Source organism: Balearica regulorum, chromosome 21, assembly GCF_011004875.1.
Source record: "Balearica regulorum gibbericeps isolate bBalReg1 chromosome 21, bBalReg1.pri, whole genome shotgun sequence".
NCBI classification, from domain to species: Eukaryota; Metazoa; Chordata; class Aves; order Gruiformes; family Gruidae; genus Balearica; species Balearica regulorum.
In genome coordinates this window covers 8179674-8202167 of record NC_046204.1, presented here as the reverse complement: position 1 = coordinate 8202167, position 22494 = coordinate 8179674, and the positions used below count along the sequence as shown (strand labels likewise).

General features: G+C 44.1%; 1 protein-coding gene across 16 annotated transcripts in view; it reads left to right on the top strand.

Moving 5' to 3' along the window:
• Nucleotides 1–22494, top strand: part of EIF4G3 (eukaryotic translation initiation factor 4 gamma 3) — a 140894-nt gene that overhangs the window by 52153 nt on the left and 66247 nt on the right. For 7 of the 16 annotated variants that reach the window (XM_075773376.1, XM_075773373.1, XM_075773368.1 and 4 more), the window contains exon 4: nucleotides 14068–14163. In XM_075773376.1, the coding sequence (XP_075629491.1) occupies nucleotides 14068–14163 (96 nt within the window). Of the gene's footprint in view, nucleotides 1–14067; nucleotides 14164–15583; nucleotides 15698–19387; nucleotides 19421–22494 lie in introns of all 16 variants that reach the window. The other 9 variants (XM_075773372.1, XM_075773362.1, XM_075773365.1 and 6 more) reach the window with 2 other exon arrangements.

Genomic DNA, 22494 nt, shown 5'->3' with positions numbered 1-22494 from the left:
GTAGGGACTGCTGTTTAGGCAGTAGCGAATGAAAATCTTTGCGTGTGTTTTTGGGCTTCAGATATCACTTAGGTCTAAAAATAATTTTGCCAGTGATAGAATATGTGTTACTTGTGTGGTCACAAATTCCTCTGAATGCTGTCAGGCCAGGGCTCAACAGAGAGGTCAGTCCCTTGCTTTTATCTAGTAGGTATCTCAGCATCTCTCTTCTTGGAACTTGGAGTTGCTTACTGGTTTCTTCAAGCGCAGGGATCGGGCAGAAGCCATGCTGCGAAGGAGAAAAGGGAGGGTTAATATGTGCTGTGGTTCCACAAGCGGTCCCCTTGCTGTCCTGGCTGCTCTAAAGCTGCTCATTCCAGTAAGTCTGGGTGATGGGAGATTAGGTAATATCTTAAAATGGTAGTAAGTGATAAAAGGAACTGCCGTCCCTTACAAAAGCTCTGGGAGCTGGACCACTTCATCGGTCTGCAAACTTCTGCGCGACAAGGGGACAGCATTGTGTCGAGTGGACTGTAGGAGACTTGGGGAGCCATGGACAGGAGATGTGTGAGATGCTTAGTATCTCCAGGGGGAAGAAAAGTCAGGTGCAAATGCATGTTGTACGTTTGTAGCTGGCTTTCCTTTAACTTTCTTTAAATAAACAGAAACAGATGGTCGTGCGGTGCTGTGGTTTGGTCTCTTTTTCACTTATTCTTCTACCTTTTCCATTTGACATAGCCAAAACAAGAGAAAGGCTTGCTGTTTGACTTCCTCTGAAGCCTTTCGTAAGGACCAGCCTCTGGCACTTTGCTGCCCTTCAGAATTAGTTTCTGCAGCAAACCAAGAAGAGCTTGGCAGTGATGAGAAACAGTCCCACACCCCCTTCTCCGCAGCAAGAGACAGCGTTTCTGCTTCCCAAATTCCAGGGCCTTGAAATCATGCTGCTGCTCTCAGGAATGTGTTGAACTCTGCCGGCGTTGGGGAATGCACAGCACGTGTTACTGCAGTGATGTTATGGCCAGATGTGGCCCTGCGTACATAAAATTTCCTACTTCTGTTGTTCTTCACGTGAAAGGGCCCCTCATACAGATGGAGAGAGGAGGGGTGCATCTCCTCCCTCCTCTCTTGGCTTGCAGACTTCAGAAGTGGCTGGTGTGAGACAATTCTCTTTCTGGGCATACAGAGGAAAGGAGAAGTCATTGAGAAAGGACTAGAGGAGTTTCTCCTTGGGCATGGCTACCGGAGCAAGTCACCCTGAGGTCAGGAAGGGCATGATTTACAGCGTGCCTGGCGCTGCGGGGTAACTGCCATCCCATGACGGATCTGAGATAGTCCGGCGCAAGTAATGCAGGCAAAGAGTGTTCGCACAGGCAGTTAACACAAAGCAGCTGAAACGCTGTAAATCTGCTCCCCCCACCCCGCTCCGGCTTTATGTTACAGTAATTTATGGTGTAGCCGTGCCTTAAGACGGGAATAATGAGAAAGCGGAGCTCTTCCAAAGCGACCAGACTGGGGCTTGGGAGGAGGCAGCAGCAAAGTGCTTTGGTGAGTGATGAAAAGAGGAGGAGTGGGCTCCTCTGGTTGCACCATGAGCAGGAGGCAGCATGCGAAGCTTAGGGCATCAGGAGAAGACTATTTCATCCCTCCTCGTGACCTAGGAGTGTTTTGAAGGATCCCAAGGAACAAGTGCAGTGGGTTCTGGCACGTGAGATGAAGCAACACAAGAGGGGAATGGTTTGGAAAAGACTCTTGGCTTTCTCTGCCTAAGCTTTAAAACTGTGGGCTCTGACGTGCATGCTGAGGGATTCTTTTAGTCCGGGACCGCAGTTTGTAAGCACCGACTGACCACGCTTGGAACAAATGGCCAGGAATTTCCTCTGTAACCGGGAAGGTGTTTGCTCTCCCTAAGAACATGCTGCGCCCTGAGCAGCTCGACGCTTCGTGCCCACGGCTGCCTCTTAGCCTGAAATGATGGCGTGCCCGGTTAGCCGAGGACCCCATGGCATCTATTGAGACCTGTTGTAGCTATTGACAGCTGCGTTTAATAATCCCGTTTCTGTTTCTAACAATGTCAAGATAGACCCGCAGAAAACAAAAGTACAAGAGAGCTGAATTCTCAGGATCTTGGTGTACAGAGACCTTGACTTTTAGGTGGCTGATTTAAATCCAAAACAGATTGTACTAGCTGAAACTTGTTACCATCTGGTTCTTTGCCTTAAGTGAAAAGAGTTTTGTGGTCTCGTTCTGGTCCTCAAAAATGTCACCATTGCTAAATTAGCGTTTGTAATAGCAGTGAGACATTCCTTAGTACCTTAAGGTCTGGGAATCTGTGCCAGGAAGCATGTCTGTGTGCCATCTGCGGCGTGTTTATAGGCAATCCCCAAGCCCCTCTTTTAATATCTTGGATCCTTTCTACGGGAGCCGGAATCCTGTTCTAACCATGATGTTTATTCAATACTTCCCTCCCATCATTCGTAGCCCAATTTAGATTTTTAGATGCTTTTAATAAAGTGGCGTTTATTAACGAATTGGAATGGAAGGAGGAATGTAATTTAATCGTAACCTCGCCCATTCGTGCCCTGGGACCTAGGGACGACCATGTGTATGTGTGAAGTCAGATAATAAACTTCCATGGCCCCTAATTTCATCGTCTCACTTGTACAAAAACCCTGGCTATCATTTTCTGTTTGAAGAACATCTTTTGTGGACACCTTGGTCAGAGTCGGCTGTCTAAGCTTTGCAGGGAACTCTTGACCCAGGGAGCTTTTTCCCTACAGGAACCTCCACATTTTATTTAAGGTGCCGTTACAGTGGATTTCATGCCGATGAAAACCACGCAGTATCCTGTAACTTGTAGAGCGGGTATGGTTGTCAGTTGGGATATTAATTAGCAATTGTCTTTGTGGCCATGATGATGTGGGTATAGAATGAAAGATTAAACTCGCCTTGCGTAAGTGAAGAAATGAGGGCCGGACCGGCTGAGAGAGAAGTTAGCACGTGTGTGCTGCCCCTCCGAACAGGAGATTTCAGTGTCTTGGGTCTTCTGTCTGTACCAGATAATGAGCATAAAGAAAATTTAAACAACAAACTCTTGCTGATGCTTTGGGGGCAGGAAACCTGCCTTCCAGAGACATGCATTAATGTCTTTTTCTGAGCAGTCAAGAATTTGACCTCTGGTACTTCTCACTTCTGTTCTTGTGCGTGCTTCTGTACATCCGGGTTGGGCTTTGTCACAACACGTATTTTTAACGCAGCTTGCTAATTTTGAGTTTGCAGGAATATATGATTGCAGGTGGAGGCTTGAAAATGCGAGTTATTTAATAGCTGATAAATCCAGGAAAAGGGTAATCTTCTTTTTGGCCTTTGTGTTAAAGATCTGCTGGAAGTGCAGCTGAACTCTCTGGTTTGTAATAGGATTAGTAAGTTTTCGATTGGGTTAATAATGCTGGGAATATTTGCTCGTATAACGTATTTCATTATTTTTGACTCAGTGCTGTGCCTTTTACCACCTTAGTTTCAATCTGGGCCTGTGTGTGTCTCGGTACATGCTATCAGTGCCTTTCAGGCTTCGGGGTGCTTTTGCATAGGGATGCTCAACTTCACGGGTGCCTTCTAATTTGGGGAGAGCAGCTGGGGTAAGAGCTGCAGGAGGGGAGATCCGGAATAGTGGGGAAGGCACAATGTAGCTTCAAATGCCTATTAATGCTATTAACTTTAATAATTATTTAACCTTGGAAACAGTTAACTTTCAAAAGGCGTGACGTAGGTAGGATGAATGGATTGGTTTTAATACTTGGGAAGGACTAAAACCAACATTAATTGTGGTGAGTTTTTTCCGAACAAGGGAAGGAAAGAAAGACAAATCAGTTACAATTTTATCACATAGATCTGCAAAGGAAAGATTGCTGCACAACTGCTGAGACTAGTTAGGACTAGGTTTGCTTGCAGACCCATCCCTTACTGCTGCTACCACATTTTGCAGTGGATTACTGCTTTGAGAGGTGTGATTAGTACTTCGTGTGGTCTTGTGCGCCCAGTGGGGGAAGATAATGTGGTTTTTTTCTACTGCTGCTTGAGCTTTTTCTTTCAGGAGTAACCCTAGCCTGGCTTGGAGCCTTCCCTGGCCCATCCACCCTGGTGTAAACTGAATTATTTTGAATAAGAAAGCTCTCACAGTAGGTGTCCTGGATGCCTGATCTAGAGAAAGAGTTTTCTTCTGGTTTGTGATACCATTGTGAATCAAAAGCTGGTTTAAAATTGCCAGTAAGTTTTTTTTGGGGGGGTTGAAATAGCATTTTTTTCATAGAAAATCAAATTCCTCTGTAGCTGTTTTAAAATTCTACAGATCCCTTTCTTCAGGACGTTCTGTGCACGTTTTCTGTTCTCACTGTCACATGGACTGTGCTTTATTTTGATGGTTTTTCAGACTTTACCACTTGTTGAACCACATTTTTGTTCATAATATAAGACAACAAAATAATGCGAGGCAACTTGCCATTTTCTTATGTTTAATAGTTTCTATTCCGGTGTTCCTTCTGTAATAATACCTTCTGTTCCATGCAATTTAATGGATGTTTTCTTGGATGCTCTAGAAAACACATCTTTTTTAAACAAACGCAATGTCTTGCAGAAGGCAATATGTCCCAATAAACACCAAAGTCAGCACAAAAGTCAGAGCTTTACATGGTCCGTGTTTTGTAAACATAGAGAGTGTAAAATATCCTTGCAACTAGAGAAAATTGGGGAGAAGGAGCCCTTCAATTACTGGAGTCTGCCGTTCGCTGTTCTGTCAGACTGGGGAACTAAGGAATAATCTCTGGAGCCACTTAAAACCTCAGTTGGGAGGACTTACCCAAGGGGGTGAAGATTTGAAATCAATAAACATTGTTCTCCTGCGAGCTGAAGTCTTGACGTGTTGCTTTCCGCTCACCACAAAGAGCACAAAAGGATTTGACGGTTAAAATTTGAATATTTTATCTTGAAGGAACCCTTGGAGATCATCTAGTCCAAGCGTCTGCTCAAAGCAGGGTCAGCTTCGAAGAGTCTGGTTACTCCAGACCGTGTCTACTTGGGCTTTCAGTATCTCCAAGGATGGAAACGTCCTTAGAGATAGATGGAAGATGATAAATTTTTGGAGTTTTTTTGTTGAGTCTTGGAGGAAACGAAGAGGAAAGGCTCAAACATGCTGCTGCATGGACTGGGGGTCTCAGCTGAGTGCAGGTTGTGTGCCTAAGCACAAGTAGTCATCCTCAGAGTTTATCTTCTGGTTAAATTGGAATGAAATTTTATAGGACAAATGAAAGGCACTTTGTAGACTCAAGGGTGTCTCTACCGAGATTTGCAGGTCTGCTTCCAACGGTGGAGATGTTGGAACTTCTCCCCCTATCGCAGGCAAGCATGCACGTGCTCTATATTTTTGCGTACCTTTATTATGGCAAATACCAATTCGCTTAATTATGCAGTGGTGGTTACCAGACCACCCCCCGGCTGCGAGCCGCGTGCGGCAGTCAAGGCAGGGACCGTCATTCCAGCCTCCGTAAGGAGCCAAGTAAATCCATACCAGTATTTACAGCCGTTACGAAGTGATAATCTGCTGTGGCATTATCCTTGCCCTCGTGCCTTTGTTAACACCAATTTTGAATCTGGACAGATTCTCTGTTGGTGGATTTAATAAATGAGTGTCTTTGGGAGGAGGACAGCCACCCAGCAGGACATCTGTCCATCCCCATGTCTCAAAATGACGCTTGTTTAAATATTTCACTCTGCATCTTCAGCTGACCACATCACCGCGGTCTGAAATTGGGCATGGGTTCATCAGCTCAAGTGCCTTATCTTTTTTAAAAGAGCAGAAAGATTGTTCTTTCTGTCCCAAAGCTGTGTGTTACGTTTGCCTTTGCAGCCCATTAACAGTCGGTTGCCTTCAGCACTGTAGCTGCTGATAAAATAATTGCAATTATTAGGTTATAAACACGGGGTAAGCCTGAACTTCGGGGAGATAACGCGACAAACAGGGACGCTTTCTATCTTGCTTTTCCTTTTCACCCTCCTCCTTTGTAATATCCCTCCAGGAATAGTAACCACAGTGTCTTAAGCAGGAAGGAAATGAGCTGCGTACTTGTGTCTGCGTTGTCCTTTGTCCGGGGAAGAGGAAACACGTGGGAATCTGCTTATTTCTGTTAAAGTAAGAAAAATGCCTGCAGTTCTGCAGTTGTTACTTGGAACTCCGTTTCCCTTTTCAGTTTGCTGCCTTTGCCCACTTGAATGCGTGACGTTAAATCATATGAAGCCACAAAAAAAGGTTGTTAAAAATTTAGTGGGGCAGGTAATGACACAGATGATATACCTGGAGACAAACTGCTGCAGAGGGACAGAGATAACAATGGTTGAGCCACGTTGGCGAGAGAAGTAATTCCTCCTGGGTTGGGATATTTTTATCCCTTTAAAGACTGAGTTTAATATTTACCGACACGGGGAATTCTCCTAAAGGCTGGGCTTAGGGAAAAAGGCGGGAGTGGAATCCGGTCTGCTTGCGAGGAGGAGGAGGAGAAGTGAGGATGCTGACTGCTGCCAGCCGTGCGGGCTCTTCTCTGCTTATTATTCTTCTCTGCAATTTGGTGAATCCCTAAAATCCACACCACCTTTATAGCGCGAGACACCTGGAGCTAACCGAGTAGCCGGCATTTTGCTTTTGCAAAAACCCAAGTAGTTAAATAAACGCACCAAACAGTCACGATTCCTGTTTACTCTTTGCTTCCAGCCAAATCCGAACCTCGAAGCTTCCTAGTAAATCCGATGTGCGAAGACTTTGTACCAGTGTCACAAGCTGGTCCCTTCGTCAGGAGCAGCGTATTTGCACTGTAATTGTGTGAAATTCTGTTTTAAAGTGGAAACCCTTAATCTGCACAACCTGTTCAGTGTCAGAGAAGAGCTCTGGTACTCGCCTCATTGATTTTAATGGGGCTTTGAATATTCCAAGTAATATATACCAATATATGCAGAAAAACAGAGTGTTTTCAAGTGACTGATGCATCTTACAGGGTAGCGGCACGGGCTTATAGCGAGTCAGCAGAGTAGAACTGCCATGTATTTTTATTTTACAGAGGTGCTATGATGAGGACAAGCTGATTTCAGTGATGCCTCATAATTTGCAAATGAGCTGCTTAAAAAATTGGAAATTCTTGATGCGATGTATACCAAAAAACCTGCATATTTGAACGTGTAGCTGTCGTGTTTTTGATGGTATGCAGTTGAAGTATCATCGTAAATAATGAAAGCCAAACTACGAGCATTTAGAGGGGAATTGTCCTTATTTATTGGTTTAATTGTTGTTGTGCTATTTTTAAAGCTGGGTTAGTTCACAGGAGTGGTGTGGGAATATGCATTATTTGCGAGGGTACTGTGTAGGAAAGCCTGAAATGAATAAATTCAATAATTCGGGCTTCTCCATCTTCATTTGTAATATTTGCAGATGAGCTGGTTCTATATATTAAAGATAGACATTCCAGATCCTACAGGTTTTTTCCTACTGTACTCAAATATTTCACAATACACAAGTCATTGCAGACAGCAGCTTCGAAATCTGCTGTGACCCTGTTCTGCTGCCTGCAGGGGCACACCAGGAAAGAAAAATAGATTTGAATTATCAAGTTACCAAAACAGTAATAAAAATCAAACATGTTCAAGAAACTAACCTGAGATGGTTGCAGCGCGGGTTTCTAGGTATTGCGGTGACATTGATACAGGTCCAAGGGAATGTTTTTTGGCGTGTCAAGCACAGTTCACTCCGGCAGGATTTCTGTGAGCTGTTTTGGCATTGATTTCTCTTTTCCTGCAGGACTTTATTGGTTGTATGTGCAGCCGTTGGGAGGACTGCTGAAATGATGTAGGTGTTAGGTTTTTGTTAGGCGTTTGTCCCCAAGGTGGGCATTTCTGGCTCGATAACATAACCCTGAGCAAAACTGGAGGGGCAGAGAGACCTCGAGAAGCTCTCACGTGGCTGTTTCGGTGTTGATTTGTGGAGTGCAGGTGGATTAAAAGATCGAATTCTTTGCTATCTGAACTCTTCCCACAGGTTGTAACTCCGCAGTGAGGTAGCTGAATCCTGGGCATCTCTAAAAAGTATTTTATTTTGTCCGTTGCCAACATACTAATTTTAGGTCAAAAGCTGCTTCAGCTCAGGTTCAGCCATCTCTGCCGCAGCCCCTGGGAAGGACGGTAAGGGAGACGGCGAGAACATGAACCTCTTCGTCCCTTTTCACTTGATGTTCCAGTGTTCATAAGTCAGCACCCGGATGGAAAAATGAGCCTTTCGTTAGCGACGTGACTTGTAGGCTGCAGTAGCAGGAGATTCTGGGCTGTTCTCGGATGCTCTGACTGTTCCTGTTCTCTCTGCCTTGCAATAACATCACTTTTCCTATCAGATTTAAAAAATAAAATAAAATCTTGCTGTAATTTGGAAGTTTTAAACACTTGCCCACCGACATCCTTGCTAGCACCATCCCTGTGAACCAGGTGATGATTTATGCTGCTGTGGGGGAATTTCTTCACCTGCATCCGACCCAAACTCCCACCGTCCAGGCCGGTGATGCAAGGGAAAACTTTCTAAGAGCAACTTCCAGGGCTGGTGCATCAATGCAGCCTGTCCCGCGTTCCCTCTTGTGGTTTTCCTCGAGGAAAATAGTTCAGCAGCTGGAAAGAAAACTGAATCCGGTTGTTAAAAATAGGGATCAAAAGGAAACGCCTGTTCAAGGATCTTGCCGATGACTCTTGTAGAGCTCTCTTCCTGTCCCTTGCTCCAGGGGCAGCTGGCTTTTGTGTCAGGGAGCTTGTATAAATAAGAATTTATAAATTGAGGGACAGGCCCCCTTAGTATAAAGGAGACTGTGTGTTACTCTAAGTGCAACCTGGTGTGGCTTTAATTGATATTTAGTATTTAACTGGGTCAGTGAATGTCTTGGTGGAAGGTTTTTGTGCAGAAATACCAGAGCAGCCAGGGAAACGTGTCTGGTTTTGTTGGGGGTCTTTTGGGGACAGAGATGGATCTTGCACTAATTTTATCCTCAGTTTCCCACTGATGCGTGTTTTTGATATTTTATGTTTCAACATAAAGTGATTAAAAATCTTTTGGAAAGTCCATGCGGTGACACTTCCAGTAAGCTTTTATCTGGGTGCTCTCCTTTCGTGAGCGCAGGGATCTGAATGCTCAAATAAGATATAAACTGCTACGACAAGGTATCATTTTATTTTTGTATTCACATGCGAGCATCACGTTGCTTTCTGTTGTGACCACACAGGAAAAACGGCGTTTGGGGTTGCTGCGGGATAGCCGAGAGCTGCCTGTGGCCCCAGCACGCTTCATGGTGTTATAAAATATTTTGCTTACGCCGTCATGTTCCTCCCAAAGAGATTAAAGCTTTTTTTTGTTGGCATTCAGCAGAGTTTCAGCTCACCCCGGACAGGAGCGCGGTCGCTGCGTTGGTGTTAACAGGGAAGTAACTGGAAGTTCGAAGGTTTTTCTCACCCAAGGTCACAGCGATAGCGATGGTGATAGAGCAGTGAGCTCCTGAGTCACGGTCATGTGTTGGAACTACAAGACCATTTCTCCTCCTCGTATGTAACTTCAGTAAATATAGACCCTGCCAAACTTCTTCCCCAAGTCAGGAGAGGATTGAAGAAACGGCGACGGGGTTTAACCCCGTCCCACGCCAAACCCAACTGTGCCACTGAAGGCAGAAAGCTCAGCAAGCGACACCTTTCTGCCTGGGGATTTAAGAGTTTTGTTCCAAAAAAAAAATTTCCACCGGCTGCGGGAGGCAGAGAGCTGCGTGACTCAGCTTTTTCTGAACCCGATGTGTGTACTTTGCCTGTTTATTCCCAGTACAGTCAGTACCGAGGGAGTCATGTTACGCAGCAGGCTTAGTGTTTATAACTGATCTAAGAATAACTTTTTTCATTTGTTTCATTGGTAGTGATTATTTTATTTTATTTTATTTTTTCGCTTAGCGCAGTCGGCAGCCCAAGGTGGAAACTGCACAGAAAAACGAATAGAAAGGGTTTTCCCCAGCTAGTTGTGGGAATACATAAACACACAACTATTATCGCCTTCCCCCCCATGAATAGCCACGTCCGAAATATAAAATCACAGAGATGAAAGCTTTAAGGGAAGCAAATTGCTCTGCCTCGAAAGTGGAGCAGTGCAGCAGCCATCCGTTCTCTTCCAGCTTGGAGTGCTGCAGTTATTTGAACTTCAAGGATGTTGATGCCAGCGTTTAGATGCTTCTGAATCAAAATTTTTCTATGGAGCGATATTTGCTACCCTGCCTTCCCCTCCGTGGTAGTTTACGTAGGGAATTTTTGGAGCATTTCTTCACTGATCTCTTCGTTTGCTCACCTCACCCTCAACATTTCAGCCACAGTGCATGAAAGCCACATATTTCCAGCGTGACTGCATGTGATTGTATTCCTTTCTGTACCTATTTAGATGCTTGGCACAGAAAAAAGTCCTTTTGACAGATGAATAGATGCAATACTCTTAATCAGCTGACTCCTCTGAAAAGCAATGGAGTGCTGTGATTTATTCTGGCGGATGTTTTGATAGTTTATTTAGGCTGCCACGTACTTATATGTTAGCTTAGTACCTGCAGAAATTTAGAAAGCACTTACTTTTCCCCTCCTTTTTCTTCCCACCCCATTTTGTTTTAGCACAAATACCAGTGAAAGCACAGCCAGCAGCATTTCTTGTTGTGTAATAGTTGTGAAATGTTTATTTAGGTGATGTTTGTTGTCTTCAGGGGGATTTGTATTGCACTCGTTCCTCAAGGCTGCAGTTATGAACCTAGCACCCGGAGCAGTCGTCTGGGTTAGAAACAGCCCGGGCTGTCCAAAATTACCTTGTTTTGATGACAGCTTAATAGCAGAAACCCTTCAGTGGTTGCTATTTCAGCCTTCATGTGCTTTTTATTTATTTATTTATTTATAACTTAATGCTATACGTCTTCTGATAGGGTTTAAATACTAAAGCACATTTAACACTAGATTGCGTTGTCTTCCATTTGCCTCTCAGCCCTGCTAGTGTCAGAAATGACATCTGTTAGCAGTGAGGTGGTTGTCTTTTGGCACTGTATTTAAAAATGCCTGCTTTAGTCTTTCTGCTAAAACTCATTGGTTTTTAGACTTAATGATAGCTGTGCTCCCTCTTTCCAATTTCCTTGTGCTTGGGTGATTAAAAGAAAACTCGGGCTGTTTTGGAGGTGGGTAAGGACTTTGGGGACGTTATATCTGACTTAGTGCAGGTTAAGTCTGAAGAAAACACGATTCACGAGCCTGAAGAAGGGGAAGAAGAGTGGATATTTTCCTCCTTTTTTGCTGAGACGCTGCGGGAGGCAGCAGTTCAAACCGTCTGGGGTAAGGTTTCTTCTCTCGCAATGCGGAGCTGGAGGCATGAGGAGCTGGTGGTCAGCCTGTCCGTTTCCACATGAGTTTTCATAATATTTCCCGACACAATCGCCTACCCTACGTCCTCGCTGCTGCCTGCTAGGATCTGAAGAGTAGCATCAGGACCCTTTGCAAGGTGCGTGGATGGACGTGGAAAACCGCTGATCCTCCAAGGGGAGAAGCCTCAATCTCGTGTTGGGCAGAGATCCCAGGTGGAGAAAGTCAGCAGCAAGATGCTACAAATGCAGGACAACTTCTTTAGGTGGTGGATGAAAAGATAGCGGAGTTTCCCCGCATCTCGTTAGTGCTACGCTGTGCTATGGTGTCGTTAACTGCTGCGAGATACGGTACATACTGTTTATTATACAGCATTGACACGAACAGCTCAAGCAGAATCACACTTGTCAAATAAAAGGGGAAAATATTTGATGCTGCATCTGACATGTCAAAAAATTAGAAGACTTCTTGCAAATTAGCTGTTAACATGAATTCGGGTTTCGCCGGTGGTAAGAAGGGAGGGAAGCCCTGGCTGGAGAGGGATTAGACCAGATGAGCTCCTGGAGAGGAGGGGCAGCAGAAAACCTCCCTGCTTACCTGCCAGAGGTTGCTGCTTCCATAGCAGGAGCTGATTAAAGCATTTAATTGCTCTTGAACCAGAGTCTGTGCTGCTGTATTGATATAAAGTACTACAGAACAACATTCTTCAGCTAAATACTCTTCCAAGCGTGCTTTGGTGTCCTAAATCACGGCAAAGATCTAGTGATGTACTTGGAGACATACATTTTTATCATCTCTGACCCAAAAAGCAATGTGAAAATGGGGGAGAAAACAGCAGAACAAGTAGTAGGAAGAGCGTCCTTAAGTGTCTGTGTATTTGTGTTTTAAGTTTTGCTCTTTAGTGATCCATCTGAGTGTGGTCCCAAAGTAGGAACAGGAGGTATTGCAGCGGGAGGTGTCTGGACTGGAACTATTTTCAGGCTATGCTCCGTCCCCTCATTGCTTTTGTTTTCTGAGCCTGGAAAATTCCTTGGTCGGATTGTTTCTAAACTAGATTTTCATTTACCTTGGATTACATTTTGATCAGCAGGAGATTAAGTGGAGATGTCATGTCTAGGGATGAAAAGAGAAGAAAAAAAGAGTAACAGAGAGACCCCAGCTTCTAGACTGGGAAGTTTTGCAGGCTTTGGGACTGAGTTTCTTTCTAGAAACGGGACATTTTATGTTGTTTCTACACCGCTCCTTCAGCCGTTTGCCTAAAATGGAGCTTCAGGCTTTATGCTGGATCACCTCTCTTGATAGCTAAAGTTCCACAAGTTTCTTTTTTTCTTTCTTTAATACGAACAGGTTTAGCCTATCAACTAGAACTTGGTTTTATTGTTTCGAAACTCAATTATTCAAATCAAATATAGCACAGTTCAAATCAAAGGTACCCTGAAAGGTGCCTGAGGGCTGGTGCAGTGAAACCTGTTCTCTCAATCCCACATTACGGACTGAAACGCTTCCCTTTATTCCTTAGACCTGCTCTTGAATTGTCATGCAAGGGCCATGAAATTCAAAGAGGAGAAGGGATTCCTCAGCAAGGCTTGCGGTGTGAATATATCGTAATTCTGCGTACAGAGAGGTATCACAATGTTTTAAAGCGTAATCCTCTCCCATAATCAGTAAAGCAAGCCCAAAGACCTTCTCCCAGAGGAGACCCAAGACTTGATGAGCTCCTTTATTTATCAAATAAATATGATGGTACGTAGCCAGGAGGTGAGTAGGGACGGTGGTTACCTTCAGTAATGCCAATGGCCGGAGCTGGCACCACGAGGGATAGACAGCGGAGAGGGAAGAGCTGGAGATGTGGCTTGAGATGGAGTCGTGCAGGAGCTACGGGGCAGCATGTGGAGTTTGGGATAATTCCTCTTGAAAGCGAGGGTTGTTGCAGGTTAGTGGCTGGGTTTTATGCCATTACAATAATAAATCATTAAATACATTTAAAAATAACGTTTTTTGGGTTTTATTTTTAAAAGAAAGGAAAAAAGTGCTCTGAAAAGTTACTTCTAAATGTCTTGTTAAAATGCATAACCAACATAACTCTACAGCTCCAGTTTATTGTTACTTTGGGCAAATAACGTGGAGGAGAGCATCTGCTGGTATAAATTGTTATAGCCCATTGAAATCAGTGGAACTATGAAAAATTTACACAACCCATGGTCTGCCTTACCTCTGTAATGATTTCAGGCCCCTTCACTGTGTCGCAAACGCTTTAAAGCAGCAGTGGCTTGTATTAAATGAGTTTGAGCTTGGTTTTTGTCCTTTGTCTTATTTTGGAGGATTTATTGGCAATATCTACAGTCGGAAACGTGTTCAGAGGAGGCTTTTTGGAAAGTAGGCAGCCAGGTGTTCGCACAACGTGGGGTTTCAGTGACGTGGTGTTGCGTTGACGTTCCTCTTTGCCATGTTTTCCGGTGCGGCACTTGGGGAGCTCAGGGTAACGTTGATAAATTGGTTGGGTCCTTGGTGGAGAAGGCTTTCTCCATCACGATCACCTATGTTGCCTTTATCTCAATATTAATCAGCAGTCCATCTGATAACGTGTTCGGTTCCTATTTTGGAGAGCGAATTGTTGGATATGCTCAATTTTGATTTCCTTTTCTTTTTCCCTGGCAGGCTCCTTACCCCTCAGGACAGAATGCAGCTCCAACCACGTTGGTGTACCCTCAAGCCCCTCAAACAATGAACACGCAGCCTCAGACCCGCTCGCCGGTAAGGGACCCCATGTTTGCATTATCTTACGTTCTTTCTTTCCTCGTCTGTGTGTTTCTCTGTGTGTATGTGTGTGTCTATAGCACTTGGCTGGTTCTCTGGAAAGCGTGTTTTACTGAACTGGAAGCATGTTCCAAATGGCAAATCTTGATTGAATTTTTCAGCCGTTGTCCTGGTAGGATAATTTTCCTTTTAAAGTGGCTTATCAGAAAAGAAGCGATGGAGGGATTCTCATCTATGTCCAGATAACACCATTTATTTTTAGCACAGTCGCTTTCAGGTTCACTTCATTTTAGAGTTTAGATTCATTACCAGAATCTTTCTCTTTTCTTCACTTTTTTTTTTTTTTGGTTTGTTTCTTTAAGGAGGTATTTCGTAAAGGGATAGACCAAAGATCAGTAAAGAAAGCGATTCTCTGCAGCAGCACTCAGTCTCCAGTGGCCTCTGGGCATTACTTCCGAATCTGTGCCACTGGATCAGTTCTAACCATTTACTGCCTAGCACCCTGTAGGTGCTCACGCATTTAACCTAGAGGTACCCAGATCTTTTTTGTGGTAAGCCCCTTTTTCATCCAACTTTAGGTTTAATTGTCCATAATCTTTTTTTTTTGTTTGTTTGTTTATTTGTTTGGTGTATGTATTGTTATACTGTTCTGCTATTGTAGGACTTTGGTTCCCCAAACCAAGCTCTTTTTTGGGGAACCTCTGCTCGTAGCGCAGTTCCACGCGATGCTAGGAGTCCCTCCTAGGGCATCAGGTGCTCAGCCTAGCTTTCGGAGGCACGGTAGCTTACCGTCACGATGTCTCAAGCCTCAGTTAGCCAAGGGAGCAGCAATCCCTGCGCCTTTTGCGAATCCACATCTGCGTCATAACGCTTTCAGCTTACCTATAAAAACACCGCACTGTTCCCAGCGCTTTTCTCAGAGTAAGATGAACGCTGCTGAAGCGTGGCAACTGGAAGCCTCCGAGACAGAAGTCTTGTGTTTGTCCACACAGCACACACACACGCACATACATATGTACACACACACACACGTACACAGGGCAAGCTTGCCCCCATGGACAGCCACACCGATGCGCTTGCCCCACTTCTGGAGGTTTTGCCTCCAGAGGATTCCCTGGAGGGTTAGTTCTGGGGCCTGTTAACCTCCACGTTGATGAACGAGCCAATTAACACTGGTTTTGATGAAGTTTCTGTGATGTGGACAGCTGTGAATTTGTAACCGGATCCCCCCCCACCTCCTTAGTCCCCCGTTCTGATCAGTAACGTGGGATACTGATGGTATAAAACCCCCTCTTTTCTCAGTAAGTATAATCATCTTTATCTTTAATTGTTGAAAAGCGCAAATAAGTTTATATGGTTAGAACTGGAGCAAAAACCTGACTGAAGAGCTGCATCTCTAAACCAGTTTTTTTGACAGCCCAGCAGAACAGTGCCAATACATTGCACAGACAACTGGAAGAGGAGGAAGGTTTTGGAACAGAGTCCGGTTTACAGGTCCCTGGCTGGAAGAGGCTGGATAAAATACTGCATTGTAAGCAATATAACAAACTGTACTCCTTCTTGCAGGCAATTGTGCCGATGGCACTGTTTTTATTTCTTCCTTTCTTTCTTTATTTTTTTTTTTTACCACATCTTTTTTGTTGGCTGATCTACAGAAATGCACTGATTTTGCTTCTTTGCTAAAAGCATGAGCTCCCGTGGCAGTTTCTGCCGGGTTAAGTAGCGACAGAAGGTCCAAAGTTGAATTGCAGTTGGGGAGGGTCTGACCTGGTGTAGGGCAGAGACCAGGGCATCTTTGGGTTTGTCGCTCAACGGATAACATCTTGAGGAAATTTGGCCGGAAAATGTGTCAAATTATGGGGTTTTGGCCCTGTTACTGAGGAGGTATCGAGGAAGAATTTGTGTGCAGTTGTCAGCCATTTTTCTGTTCATTTTGGTTTTGTTTTTTTTTTTTTTAAACTCTCCTGTATGAAGTTTTTGCCACCTGCTCTGCTAGTGACCATTTCCACCCCCATTACTCCAAGCCGCACCCATAACATCTCATTCCACCTCCCCACCCCAAACCAAACGCAAGAGTAGCCCAGTCCTGAACTACTCTTGCATTTAGTTCTGGGCTTGTTTTATTATTACTATTTTTTTAAATTATTATTTTTGAATTTATTTTTTAACTGTCTTTTTTTTTTTTTTTGGTGGTGAGGGGAGGGTGAAGAGGGGATGAGGAAGGCGGCAGGATGTCTTTGCCATCCCTAGGCTTCCGTAGCACAGTCCCGTCCGTCACACAGCTGGTGCGGCTGTCGTGGGTAGTTAGGCTGTTGCACTAATGGGGTTGATCCTAACCCCACTTCCTCGAGCAGCCGGAGCTTCCTCCATCCTATTTCTGCATCCGAGGGCCGTTGGTAACTGCAGAGTTTGGGCTTTTCTGTTCCTTCCAGGACAGCTGCCTTTGCAATCCAACTGGCTTCAGGTTTTCTACCCGTTAGCATCGCAGCGTCACTCCGATAGCGAGAATTTCAAAGCACAGCTTTGGCTGGGGGGAAGGAGAACAAAATCAGAGTCATTCAGCACTACTGAAAATGATCCATTAGCTCTTGCTGATACCAGCCCCAAGCACCAGGTGATTTTAACACAAAATTCTAGGAGGTCTGCCAAAAAAAAAAAATCGTAGTCGGAGAGGGTGTTTGAACACTCCAGCAGTGTTTATTTTCAGAGAGGCTTGAGGCGTGCCAGCTCAACATCACCAGATAGAGAACATGCCCTGCTGTCCACAGAGCAGTGAGCAGGACCGTAAGGAGTGTGGGTGGCGGAAATGTTGGACCCAGGTTTCGTAACGAAGCTTTCCTTTCGATCTCCTGCCTTCATCGGACAGAGGAAAAAAAAACAAACAACCCAAAGTGTCTATTTTAATCTGAGCCAGCAGTGACTACAGTTTGTTCTGTTGCTTACAGCTACTAATAGGAATAAATCCTATCAACCTGAATTATTTTTTTTTTAAAAAAATTAAAAATAATAAAAAAAAAATCAATAGCCAATGGTGACCAGTGCAAAATAGATTAGGGTATTTTTCACTAACTTTGAGGTTTTGTTTTATGTCATTATTTTTTTTCTTGTAATGCATATTACTTTTCACCGTGGAATATAGCTTCTTAAGACACAAGCTTCCAGCTCTTTTTTTAAACACAGTGAGAACGAATCTTTCCTGTGGAACAGTGATAAGAGAGGTGCTTCGGCCCTGAAGTTAAGCAGCGCAAGGTTTTTGCACCCCATCATTCCCTTTTTGATTAAGTTTTTTGTTTTTTTCATTGGTGTATAACGTGGAGTGCGTAGCCCCGCCGGAAAGGCTTCTGTCAGGGTAAGGCTTTATTCCCTTTTCTCAAACACAAGACATTTGAACTGGTTTTGAGGAGTTTTTCCTCTAGGAAAATAAGGACTTGAAGTGCATTCACCTCCCAAGACTCGTCCAGGTGCCTGTTTCTCATCGGCAGAGCCACTCTGCTCTTCACACTGAGCCTTGGGAGGATGTTGCGAGTCTTTGGGCGCTTCTGTCCCGTGGCTGCTATTAAAACAGAAATTTTAGCTCTTTAGTCTTAGGAGATGATCATGTTTTGTTTTTGTTTTTTTTTTCTCTTTAATGTAAGGCTTAGGGAAAATTTTCGAGGGTGGGAAAAGTCGTTTGGTGAATCAGTGCAGGTCATTCTTTATGAACTCTTGTACTAGAAATAGTCTGTCTGTGCATATTTTCTCATTTCTGAAGGTTTTTATGACTTTTCATCCAAGTGTCATGATGAGGTGAAGGATAGAAGGGATATGTAAACACCAATATTAGTAGACGAGTTCTTGGAAATCTTAAATATAGGCAATTAAAATGTTGATAAAGGAGAAAATCAGATGGACCAGTGAATATTTGTACTTTGCTTCTCATGTTTGATGGCACTCAACTAGCTGGGAGGTAGGGCTGCAAGTGAACCCCGGTCCACTTTTTCTTCCTGAAAAAACCCTCTTACTGAGAAAATCAATAATTAGTAGCCAATTTTGATCACTCTTCTCAGGCAGAAAGTAAAATGTACCGAATCCCTTAGCAGAGGTGGAGTGTACCGCGTGCTTCAGCACGTGCCTCAGTTCCTGAGCCATCGCAACTAGCAACAGGTAGAGGCATGTGGTGGGTAAAAAGCCGCCATGGGATCCAGTTGCATTTGCTCCGTGTAGTTATTGGAGTTAATATAGATAGATTTATCTGCTCTCATCGTGGAGCTCTGCTGGTTACACTGAGAATTAAGGGTTAAAATACCTAACTCGGCTTCTGGAAGAGGATACCTTTTCATCTTTATTTCTATTTTCCATTTCTTGCATTCATTTTTATTTCTATTTTAACAATCAGTTACTTATCGGAAAATGCTTTTGATGTTTACTCAGCATGTTAAATACTGATTACTTTCCTCCGTGTGTAACCCATGTGGGTGGGAAGTGATGTAGTAACCTGAGCTCAGGGCTGGGAACCAGGACCTCCTGTCCTCCATCCCAGCTCTGCTGCCTTCAGCTCCCTGGGGACACCACGGGTTTCAGGTGGGGGTGAAAAATCCAACTCATTAAGGAGGGTTATGCTATGGGGAGAAAAAAAAAAAAAGCTGAAAACGAAATTTCACTGCGTGTACTTGCAAAGAGTTGCTGATCTTTGCCTTGCAGGGAATTCCCGCGGCCCCCTCGCCGGCAGCACGCTAGCTGTGCCTATCTGGCTCTTAACCGCTCTCCAGTCGGGACTCTCCATCCTCCGCTCCCACCAAATATTTGGAACGGCTCTGAGTCCAGCTGCTTTAACCATTTACCTCCACCTTAAACAGTTTAAAATCTCCACTGCTGCTTGTTTTTAAGTTGGGTTTTGGTTTTATTTTATTTTTTTCCCCCAGGCAGGATAAAGAATGCCTGCATTCCTGCACCAGAGTACCTGTAAAATAACTAGCAGCTTGGCTGTTTACCTCCCAGCTCTCGAGCAGCACACTTCCCCCCGTAGCGATGTTCACTCGTTATATCTCAGTCCCTGTCTGTCACTGTCCCGCAGCAAAGCTTTTGACTGTTTTGTGGTTTTTTTTTTGTTGTCGGTTTGATTTTGGTTTTTTTTTTTCCTTGTGGGTTTATTTTGCATAGAGTGTGACATTTTGGTTTCGTTGTGGTGTTTCTGACTCTTTGTGCCTTTCCTTTTGTGTTTGTTTCTCCCGCCTTTCCTCAGTTTGCAGCGGGGCCTCGACCTGCCCATCACCAGGTACAGTACCCTGCCCCTTCATTATCATCCTAAACTAATTGGCTGGGGGAGGCGGGTGGTTGGAGGTTGTTCACCCACTAACTCAGAACCTTTGGAAACCAGCCCCTAGTAGCTACTAGCACATGCATAACCCTGCTAACAAGCTGCCTGCAATGCAGAGTAATGCTTTTAACCACCCCACTTAACGCCTTTTCTATAGGAAAGGAGAAGTTGTAGAGATCACTGCCAGGTATTGGTGAGATTCGTTTGCCTTTTCAAATTGCTAGAAACTTTGCTAAATATTTCCCCAAATAGTTGGTGGATTAAGTTGCCTGAGCTGAAGATGTCCACGAGAACCGGGCATTCGCATCCCTGAGAAATTCCTACTTTTCAAACTCTGAGCGAGGCAAATGACTCTCCGATTCATACGTTTCTTGTGTGATATGCCTGGTTATCTGTTATCATCACATTGCTTAATGTTGTTTTTCCTCACCCTATGAAAGCCAAACACTTAGGAAGCTTTATAGTATTCCTGTGGCATGACTTGGGCTTTGTAAGGAACCACTTAATGAAGAAGAATGCAAATTAGGAATAGCTCTGGCCCATGAAACTCATGGGCAGCGCTTATTAGGGTGGCACGAATACCCAGAGGACCGCTGGGGACAGATGCGCAGGTCCCTTCTGTCCTGGTCAAGGTGTCCGAAGTTGTCTTTTCTGTCACCTACACGCGTCTTTGCCAAAACCCTTCTCCCCTGGGGACTGATTTTGCTGCTGCTTGTAGCTTTTGAGAGGACAGAGGTGGCATGATGGGTGGAAGAGAGGAGGAGAGGCATGGCAAGGGCAAGAAGGCTCTTCCAGATTCCGTTGTTTCCATGTCGCTCTTCCTTCTCTTGGCTTGGAAGGAACCGTTTCATTTCCACCCAATTAATAGGAAAAAAAAAAAAATGCCATTAACTTCAGCGATGTCGGGACAGGGAAGTCACAGAAGGTTTGTTCCAGGAGAATTATCTGTTAGTCTGATTTAGTACTGTAGAGATGAGCAGCTTTGGGAAAGTACTGTCCAGGAGAGCAGGTAAGTGCATTAAGAGGGCACCGCCACCCAAAAAGCTGATCATTTTTGTTCCGTCCACCTCAGAGCGCAGCATGGAGGCAGGCATCCTTCCAAAGCAGGACAAAAAAAAAAAGGATTTAAAAAGTAGAATGAGGCCTTTGCACTTGTTTGCTTGCAGGCAAATGTCATGGGAGAGAGGGAGGGAAATGATTTTTGTGCGTGGCGAGGGATTGCATTGCCAGGCGGCGATGGAGGAATGTTTGCAGGGTGACCGGGCAACGTAGGGAACGACGGAATTAGTATCTTGTTTAAATACTTTTGTTCTTGACCTAAACTTCAGGTCTGTGTTTATATTATGCACTACGGAAAATGCATCTCTGTTCAGAAACTTGTTCTTTCGTGAGTCGTTAGTAAGGCAAATTATATATTCAGTGTGAGCCATTTAATATGCTCATAAAAATTAGTGAACTCACTGCAGACAGATTTTTGGACCACGAGACTTGAGGAACCCAAGACTTGGAGGACGCTTGAGACCAAGAGAAATAATTATTCTCACATGGGAAACTTTTTAACATGCTTAAATTGCGTAACATCAGCAGTAGACTTTGAGGCTGAGATTTTGTAGCCTAAAAAGTACTAAGTCAATCGAATCGCCCACCATAGCGGTGTTAGTATTCGTTGCAACAGCATAACGTGCTCCTCTAAGAAAGCGGCAGCAAGATGAGGTTTGCAGCGATTCCCGTGTCAATCCCAGTGTGATTTTATTAACATCTGCCTTGGATTGATTCTGTGTCTTTTTCAGTCAAATAGTGGATTGTTCTTTAATGTTTTATCCTGTAATTATTAGATCTTTAAGTACTCAATTTAGCATGATTTAAGCACCTGAAGTTGACCGGCAACTTTATAAGCTTTTTTTTTTTTTTTTTTTTTTTTTTTCCCTCCGCATGGGAATGCCTGCACTGGTGGTTGATAGATGCTGATGGTGTAGAAAGTGCAATTAAACTCTGTGTAAGAGAAAATATTAGAATGAGATTTAGGATGGTAGCTAACGGTGGCTGGAGTCAAATGAAACCAGCTGCAGTGGTTCTGATCAAAAGTTAAATGTGTATCGGTAATCCTTGATTCAGGTAACAGGGCTACCTGAGAAACCACCAAAAAGTCTCGTTTTATAGGAGAAAGAAAACGGGCCCTACAAAGTGTTTTGTGGAGGTATTTTTAAATGTATTGTTAACTTGGGGGTTTCTCAAAATGCTGTAGCGGATGTAGCTGCTTCTCTGCCTGGGCTCGCTGCTCCCTTTCCCACTTGGTGCACGGAACATCCCTTTTTATTTTTTTTTCCCTTCTTGGTGAAGCTCTTGAGTCACTTTGTTCCTTCCGATCCTCGTGAAGAAAACTGCTGGTTTCAATTGTCCTTCTAATCTGAAGTCCAAAATGTAGAATAACCCTTAATTTAAGAAGTGACTTCAGGAGCATATGGGTTATTTTAAAATGGATGCTCAGAAGAGGCCAGGGTAATTAAAAACAGAAATAAGAACAAGTATAAACTGAAATGTCATAGTTCCCTTTCTGACTTAGACTTGTATTTGAGATTAGTTTACTGTTTATGGCAGACTAATTTAGTTTGAAGTTGCTGTTGTAGTTTGTTCCAGTTTTAGCTTGGGGTTACTCAAGTTCTTTTGGGTACAGCTTATACAACAGAAAGCTGGGTTTGGCCGGGTGCTGCTGTTAAAAAACCTTGTGATTTGGAGAGGTCGGGAATTTACTCCCTGAGCTGACTCAAGATTACCCATTTTGTAGCTTTTGGGAGTATCTCGAGGTAGAAGGCAGTTGGAAATGGCTGTCGCAGTCATTCTCTGTCTTTATCCATGAGCATGGAAAGGAGCTTCCATGTTTTAAATCCCATGGTTGACACCAAAAGTGGGGCTTTTCCCCCCCATTTTATCATTTAGTAAATAATAAATCTGGGAAATGCTGAGGCAGGGGGGAGAGTAAGTCTTGTGTTGCTTTTAGCAACCCCAAGGGCTGCTGCTGGGTTGCTGGTGGC